This window comes from Xiphias gladius, chromosome 18, assembly GCF_016859285.1.
Source record: "Xiphias gladius isolate SHS-SW01 ecotype Sanya breed wild chromosome 18, ASM1685928v1, whole genome shotgun sequence".
NCBI lineage: Eukaryota > Metazoa > Chordata > Actinopteri > Istiophoriformes > Xiphiidae > Xiphias > Xiphias gladius.
In genome coordinates this window covers 8,186,461-8,195,598 of record NC_053417.1, presented here as the reverse complement: position 1 = coordinate 8,195,598, position 9,138 = coordinate 8,186,461, and the positions used below count along the sequence as shown (strand labels likewise).

General features: G+C 38.6%; 1 protein-coding gene across 9 annotated transcripts in view; it reads left to right on the top strand.

Moving 5' to 3' along the window:
• Positions 1-9,138, top strand: part of cfap74 (cilia and flagella associated protein 74) — a 60,459-nt gene that overhangs the window by 44,987 nt on the left and 6,334 nt on the right. For 7 of the 9 annotated variants that reach the window (XM_040153926.1, XM_040153922.1, XM_040153920.1 and 4 more), the window contains 8 exons: positions 3,138-3,311; positions 3,435-3,568; positions 3,765-4,041; positions 5,522-5,656; positions 5,851-5,972; positions 6,445-6,579; positions 7,991-8,100; positions 8,228-8,283. In XM_040153926.1, coding sequence (XP_040009860.1) covers positions 3,138-3,311; positions 3,435-3,568; positions 3,765-4,041; positions 5,522-5,656; positions 5,851-5,972; positions 6,445-6,579; positions 7,991-8,100; positions 8,228-8,283 — 1,143 coding nt within the window. The remainder of the gene's footprint in view (positions 1-3,137; positions 3,312-3,434; positions 3,569-3,764; positions 4,042-5,521; positions 5,657-5,850; positions 5,973-6,444; positions 6,580-7,990; positions 8,101-8,227; positions 8,284-9,138) is intronic. The other 2 variants (XM_040153923.1, XM_040153924.1) reach the window with 2 other exon arrangements.

The window sequence follows — 9,138 nt, the reverse complement described above, 5'->3', positions numbered from 1 at the left end:
GACCTCTCAAAACAACTATCGATTCCAACTGTCAGTCACCTAACATTGTCTGTGTAGACAGTGACGTCTGGAACCCTGGAAAAACAGTATACCTATCCTGCGATACATGGCTTCTGTCCTACTTTTGTCCCTAACAGAAACAGAGCCACTGAAAGTTGTAACCTATTTTGCTGGTAACAAGCTAAAATGATCTCCCACCTCCAAGGCCCAGTTATTCCATGGGCATTAATAAGCAGAGCATAAAGTTTATTTGACATTGTTTTGGTGAAAATGTCTCTAGAGGCTCAAAACAGGTAAGCAGGAATTTACAGTATCTGTTATTTTCTTATCCCATTGAGTATATATTATGTATTAACATACATTTTTAGTGTCCTATTGGGGTAATTATTTTTATTAAAATTCATGCCTTCTTACCTGCCTGGGGTTTGGCTTACAAGCTATTACCGAATGAAGGAATTAATTTCATAGTGCCTTCATATATAATATATCCCCAGCATGGGTCGATGCTAGGCAAATATATCACAAGGATAGATACACTCACATATCGAAGATATGAATGTACGCGCTTACTAGAGTAGAGCTCCAAAGTGGAAAGAGTTGCTATATCTCGGGTACCCTGGTTCCCGGAAGTAAAAGTCTTAGGTAACTGACAGTTAGAGCACTTGGATATTTTTGATGGGCATCAAACTCTCCTGGTTAAATCATCAGTACAAAAAAATAGTAACTGCTTTGGTAAAATATCTGGTTCTTTTTTAAGAAAAAGTCAAAGGCACAAACCTCATACCCCACATAAAAATGTAAGTAGAGAAGTTAACCACAACTCCCATGGTGTATTTTGGTATGGAACAGCTAAGCAGTGACCTGTTACCTTTGCTGCTAAGGACGGGCAGAAGGTGATGATCATACTTTTTAGAAAATTGGTAGAATGAGCTCTAGCTTAAGTCAATTCACGTTTACATTGTGGGTTAACTTTGAACGAATTAGGCAACTATGGTGTCCTCTTTTGCTTCCAACTGCAGCAAGGAAGCAATTTGAATTCTAGCTTTTTCTCCGTAACAGCTGTGGCTGAGGCTCCTAGGTATCATAGTATTTAAGTCAATCTGCAATGGCAAAGTGATGGAAAAAAACAAGACCTCTCAAAACAACTATCGGAAGCATTCCAACTGTCAGTCACCTAACATTGTCTGTGTAGACAGTGACGTCTGGAACCCTGGACACGCAAAAAACTTCCTCCCTAATTAGTATCTCTCTAAATCAGATATACACATACAGTCACTTCTCTGTCCTTTATTCCCCACCAGAGCTCTGTTCCCCAGCTCTGCCAAAAAAATTTTATGGGGTTTTATAAATGTTCCCCCATACATTATTAAATTGTTTTGTTGTTTTCCTACAGATATTATCTATTTCTATAGCTAAATAATATTTGACCAGATCTTTCAAAAGTTTCATTATGACCTCAATTGTCTTGGAACAATATTATGCTGACAGTTGATAATCGCCTTAATTGTTGTCTTGATGAGATGAGACAATGCATTTTTCCGAAGATGTTATATCGATTCATACCATTACTAGTACATATTGTTATTACGTACATTTGTTATATATTTTGACATCTGACAGGTGTTGTTATGCTGTAGCTTGTTGTTGTGTACGATACAACAAACATTTATAAGGAGACAATTTGCAGTCCAGTGTGTCATCTACAAATTCAGAAATCTTCTTCAAGGTCCAAACTGCATTTTGAAATATGAGAACGATCAATTCAGAAGCCCTTCACGTGGAAAATAAAGGGCTTACAGCAACTGAATTCCTTCAACTTGTCAGCAGCATCCTTTATTAAAAAAACACAGAGCAGCTGTTTAAACATTCATGTTGCACTGATGCCAGTACTCTTTCTCAGTAAATCTAAATCTGGTCCGTCTTCTTGCCATTTTGGAGGGGACAAAGCTCTGACGAGGACCCAAAGACTGGGCCAGGATGCTCCTGTGGAGCACCAAAGCTGTTGCCCCCAGCCCCAGGCCCTGAGCTCCTGGCATTAAACTAATTGCATGCGTGGGCGCACACACACACACACACACACACACACACACACACACACACACACACACACACACACACACACACACAAACACCTTGGTTTTACTATATTCGTGGGGACCCATCAATGACATAATGCATTCCCTAGCCCCTTACCCTAACCTTAACTATCACAACTGAATGCCTAACCCCAACCCTAACCTAAACCTAATTCTAGCCCTAACCCTAAAACCAAGTCTAATCCCCTCAAACAGCCATTTTTACTTTTGGAGTCCAGCATTTTGTTCGCCACAAAGCTTTCACACCGCACTTAGGCTCCCAGTTTTCATACCCCACAAATATAGTAAAACAAGCTCCCACACAATCACACACACTGTTGTATGGTCACCAGACACCACAGCAGCCAGGAAAGCAATGGTGCAGACACCAGTAAACAAGGTCATCTGCTCAGCATGGCATGACTCAAGAGGATGTCATTTTGAGAAAAATAAAACACTGCTCAAAAAATCATATGATTACTTAGTTTTCTAATCTACTACCATAAATATATAATTTACGTAAAGGAGTGTTAAAGGACAAAGCTGGTGATATTCTATATTTTACTTATTGTCAACAAACCCAATGAAAAGACCAAAATCAACAATAATATCTCTGTGCCATAGAGCTCCATTGTTCTCCACACTGAGCCACACTGTTGCACTGAGTGACATGTTCTGTCATTACCACGAAAACACACACTATAGTTTAGTGAGATAGATAGAACAGTTAGTTGGTTTTGTGCCAAGATTTAAATTTCAAAATCTCACTAATTAAGATTTAGAATGTGATACCAGTACAGAGCAGTTTTCAGAACAGCCTCTTGGACCATTTTATGTTATGTAAATCAAACTATCATGATGTTTTACAGACATGGTAACATTCTAATGTTGGTTGAATAAAATAAAGAGAATCTAGATCAAATGTAATGCTGTGACGTGAAAAGGAAAAAAGAGCAAACATGTATGAAGAAAAGGGATATTTCTTCATCGTTGTTAATGAAAAGGTTCCACTCAAAGAAAAATGGCCAAAGGTTTATAAAGATGCTTCATGTGTGTGTTCAGGTGCAGCCTGTCCATTTCACAGTCCAAGCAGTTGTGACCTCCACAGATCTGCAGTTTGACCGCACTGAGGTCGACTTTGGCTACTGTTCCATTTACCAGTCGGTAAAGAGCAGCGTTTGCCTTACGAACCTGTCCCTACTCCCACAGGACTTTGGCTTCTTGGGTGTTCCAGAGGTAGAGCATGATTAACAAGAACTTCTTCCTGTCACATATTTTGGTGATCTAATTTTTCAGACATGTCTATTTTAATTTGGAAATTTAAACAGTTGGTGTTGTTTATGTTTTCCATTACTACAGTTTATTGAAGTCCAGCCTAATGATGGCTTTGGTACTCTGCTCCCACAAGAGACCCTGGAGATTGATCTGATTTTCAGTGCCAATAAGACCAAAGAGTACAATTTCCAGCTCAGATGCAAGTCTGGAATTAACAGGTAGACTTGTAATACTTTCGTGTGTGTAAAGTAAATGCCATATATATAGATTTGTTGATTTTAATAGGACCTTGATTTATGGGATGATGAAATCTGGTTTGATTGGGGTTATCATGTCAGATATGATGGATATAATTTAGTTTATCTGATTACTTTCTATATTTATATTCAACAACTTATTTTCCTTTGGCATCAGAGATTTCCAGCTGTCTTGCCAAGCAGTGGGTGTCTGCCCTCCAATGGAGCTCTCCCATTCTGTGGTTCAGTTTGGGGCCACGGCAGTAGGTGACCACTCCACCGCCATACTTTATCTGATCAACCATCACAACAACCGTAATCAGTCCAAAAAACCAGTCACTCCAGTGGGCAAGGACACAGTGGCTCCTGTAGCACCCAGGCTGTTCTCCTTCACCATACCCAAGGAGTCAGGCATCAGCATCACACCTTCTGCAGGACGACTGTTCCCCGGAGAGGTGGAGCAGAACACATCTTGTGTTTACACTGATGTTAAAGGGCCACTCCACCAATTTTATAAATAAAGAGCGGATTGCTAGTCTTGTGGAGTTAAAACAGCTGTATATTGTCAGACTTTGTCAAGTATGATGATGTTATCGGGGTTGTTGTGGCTTGGAGACTACAAATGTATAACAGACCGCCTTTGTTTCTAGCTGGGGGGCATGGAATTTGAAAAACATCCACATTTGCAAGGAAGGTAGGGAAAAACAAAAAGATGCTATTGGATATTTGACAAAAACGGTGATTCAAAATCTACCCACTAGCTAAGTCTGGATCTTTTAACCATATCTCAACTCCATCAGCTGATGAAGACCATGACATACATTTAAACATTCCAAGAAAAGCAACAATGTGGACCATCACAGAAGATGTCTTTGTCAGACTAATATTTCCCAAAAATGAACTGTCACCTTTATACTAGTGGTTATATAATGGGAAAATAGCATGAGAAAGGACCCATTAAAGACCTTGACTAAAAGCAAGGATATGTAGGCTTCTGCTGCATCAATTCTGACCATTCGTTTTTTTAAGTGTCTCTTGAAATTCCCCCAACTTTATGGAAGTGCAATATAAAATTGCTGGAGTGCCCTTTAATATGGACTGTGACAACGTGTTCAAACCAAGCATGGTTTTAGCACTATCAGAGGAAACTGAAGAATTATTGGCCCTAATATTAATTCAACTCCCTCCTTACCACCCGCTGTCTAAGTAATCCTTGGGAGCTTGATCTCCTGAGGTTGTGTTTTTTATTTTACACATGCACAAAATCTTACCCTAACATTGTTTTAGCTGCAAAACCATTATTAAAGTTTTAGACTCTGCCTGATCCAACTCCTAGTTCTAACTCTAACCATAATGAGAATTGCTTGAGTTGAGTTCGTGAAAATGAACTTTAATTTTACTATGTAAACCACACCTGGGACTCTGAAGTAAATTGTTACTTATTATGACAATTTTCAACAAAAATATAATGGTCACAGAGCAAACAGATGTCAGAGGATAATCTTGCAGCCTCAGTTCAACTCTATACAGTTATACATAATCACAGTGAGACAAACAGTTATGATAGCTGCCACTGGCTCACAACAGAAGCCTATGTAGTGTAATGATGCACTCTACTGGATACCTGGTGGAAGTGAACAAGTGCACGAGTGCTATTTATTTTTTCCAAATGGATAACAGAGGGATTATAAACCTTAGTCTGCTTGAATTGGTCAACGTTAGAGAAACCCAAAACTTATTTAAACCTTCATTTTGAAATATGAATTAGAGGTTTAAATCAATAATCGCCAGGGTGAAAGAATACTACAATCTGAATCTTCTAAAGTTTCCTGAAAATTTGTACAATTCAGTACACAATTCTAATCATCCTATCTTCAAAATCAGTTTTTCTGTTGGTAACTCCTGACATTTTACATGTTGGCCTCCTCTTACTAGAGATGCCTGGTTCAGGTGATGTTCAGACCCAGACTGTTGGAGCAGGAGATCAAAGAAGAGGTGCTGCGTCTCCTCCAGCGAGCCAAGTTGCTCCGTGAGAAGGAGCCGGAGATGAATAGACACACTGAACAGGAGGTATAACTGCACACCCATCTATGCCAGTCACCCCCTGCAAGTGTGAGGGTCAGGGTTTAAAATGTGAACACATCTTCACCATCTTACAGATGATTTTAACTTTCATAGCCATACTAGTATTAATGCAGGATGTACTGTAGATGCTACATTTGTCTAACCGTAGTATGAACCCTCAGTCATGTGTGTGTTGTAAGATCCCAGTGGAACCCAGCAAAGGAAAAAAAGCATCTGTGAATCCAAAGAACAGCAACGTATCAGACGACCCAAAGACAGATAAACTAACTGAATCACCAAATCCTGCCGACATACAGCCAGGGTAGGAGGTTTTTTCCTTATTCCTCACTTTGTATCACAAATTACTTTGGAACCATGTCTAGTTTGCTAAATTGAAATGCCAGTGAAGTAAAAATTCATCTATAAATATTCTATTGCTAAATATCAAAGATTAGTATTGAAAAAAGAGATTCAATTATTTAGTAAATATCTTTCACATCTTCCCCGAAAGCCTGTCTGTGCAAGAAAGTAGCTTTACCCAATTAATAACTATGTCAGAAGTCTGAAATCCAACACTGAAATATAAATTAAACACAAAGCTTGTACATTTTCTCTTCTTCCAATGCTTAAGTGATTTCATCAGCATTTCCACTTCTTTTAGTTTCCCGTGATCACACCACGCATATTTTAGTATCTCAACGGAGCTAGAAAACCTTGATGAAAAGCATTTAATTGAGCTAAGTTTAAGGAGCACTTGTTGATTTGTTTAAATGTTTGTGGTCTTTTACCTCTAGGTCAGAGCAGTATGAGGAGGCCAGGGCCTCTCTGCTGCACTCCTTCCCTCAACGCTACAGTGAGTACACCATTCCCTGCTTTATATCAGATGGAGACTCCCCTGAGGAAGACAGACAAGCCCAGCCAGCATGGAGGTAACACTGAGTTAGCCTCCACACAGTTCTCAACACACTCTGGTTAATGCAACTGTGGTTGACATAAGAAACATATCACCCCAGAAAAGTTACTGTACTTGACCAACAAATAGTCTGGCACATAACCCTCCGTAAAACCACAACATGTCCTTTTTACACCTCAGTTTTTGTACAAATTAAACAATAGGACATGACGTGTTGATTAGTGAGCTTTAGAGGTACTAGTAGGTGGTTTTTGTTACCTTTAGACAGAGTGAGGCTTGCTGTTTCCCCCTTTTTCCAGTCTAAGCTAAACTAACTGTCTGCTGGCAGTTACTTCATATTTACCATATACATATTTTTCTTTTCATCTCACTCTTTGCAAGAGAGCGAATAAGCATTTTTCCCAAAATGTCAAACTATTTCTTCAAGGCCCTTAGCTTTTCAGTTAATTTTGTTTTTTAGTGGAGCATTTTCCAAAACTTGGAAGACAAATTTGCAGTTTATTCATTTACTTCAAACCCACTGACATGCAGTTGGAGCTTCCTGTGGCCTTGACCCCTAAGGGTCTGGGGTTGCCTGCTATGGTGGAAACATTTGAGCTGACCTTCCAAAAAATATCATCACTTTAACACTCTATTCATGGGACACAGTAGGGATTCAACCTTTATGTATATCCAGTAAATAGAAGAAGAACTGGGTAGTTAGAATAAGTGATAGCTACCAGGTCTGAAGAGGAAAGGACACAAATTAGCACTTGACAAAATCAATACTTTACCCATTCTTTACGACAATCTTGTGACCTCTCTTTATAACTTATTTATGGCCTTTCTGGCTGGGTTATAACTGCAGCAGATTAATCAACATATATTGTAGTAAGGAACACCGGGAAAACCACAGAGACGATCATAGACTTCAGGAAGTTGGAAGGTAGAAGATCACTACTTCAAATTGGTGGGAAACCAGTTGAGAAATTTCTTGGTACTATGATTCCTGCTAATCTTAAAGGAGAATTCAGAGTTTACAACATCACAAAACAGGCTCATCGGTTTATATTTTTGAGGCAGCTCAATAAATTTCAATGAAAGCTCTGGTCTCTGTGTTTATCTTTTTAAATTTTGTCTATTTTAATATGTTTATTTTATATGATTTTATTAGGATGCTGCGCTGTATTTTGTGTAGTCTGTTTTCTTTGAACTCTGAGCTCACCAAAGTATGTTCCTAATAACTTCGGATTACGTGTTATTGCACAACAGTTCACCCAAATCAGTTGTCTGTATCCATCTGTATCAGTCAGCATGAAAACAGCTGTTTTTTTGTTTACCAACTTTCCATCATTCCCCTGACGCAATGTGCTTAAATGAAAAGAAATAATGTGAGCTATTACCCAGATTGTTTATTTCATAGCTGGTCGTGTTCAATATCTCCTCAGTCCCTTCAATACGCTCTACTTGAAGCTCCAGTGTCCTGCTATCCGTCCCTCTCTAGTGGTGATATCTAACAATGGACAAAATATCATAGACTTCTACCAGGTGGCAGTGGGTGAGTAATTTTGAATTGTTGTGTAGCTGGATGGTTCTTCTCATACTGTAAATGTTCACTTGTGCATTCAGCTCACGTATCTTTTTGTATTTATTTATTGTTTTGTATTTGTGTCTTCTGTTTTTAGGGGAGAAAGTGATTAAGAGGTTTACAGTTCAGAACATTTCAAAGGAATCTTTGGATGTATCCTTTCTCCAGCACATATGAATCAGATCACAGCTTTTCTAACTCAAAATACATCAGACAAAATGCCACGACTAATGAACTAAGGGTCAAATTTTATACTGTCAATGCAGATTTGACATCTGCTGATTAATTTAGACATCTGCACATTTTATAGTCTTAACCTTAAATACAGTTATTACAATGACAGATTTATTTGTGCTGCATGATTATTGATCATGATTCATTCCTGGTGTTCTTGTACGTTTGTCTTTTACAGTTTCTCAACTTCGAGGAGTTATGTTAAATTCATGAATTAATTCAATCAACATGTTGTTTTGACACAAATTTTAAAATGGCTTTCTGCAGATACCCTACAGTGTGAGGTCAGTAGTCTCTTTAATATGGAGGAGGGTCTGTTCTTCAAAATATTAAAAAATGTTATCAAAAGATGTTTTCTTACTTACCACTGGAAGTATTTACCATCACACATAGTGTATTTGTCTACGTTTTGATATAACAATCTGTGATTTCAGCCTCCACCCCAATACTACTGAAGTGATTGGAATTTAGTTTATGCTGCTCACAGCAATGAAAAATTACAAATTCAACAGCAGTTTCTCTTATTTTGAGAATTGTTTTGGTGCATTATTTTTCCTTTATTCGAGAGTGGACAGTAGAGAGACGACAGGAAAAGAGAAATGCATAATGACACTCAGCAAGGGTCTCTGGCCGAACCAGAACTGGGGGCATTGAAGTTCATGGCGATCATCGTAAGCCCTCAGCTTCTGGGTTATCCCACTGTGAACAGTTTTGATATGGACTTCTTTTGAAAGTATTCCTACAGAAAACTCTTCACGGAGTGTATTGTGGATT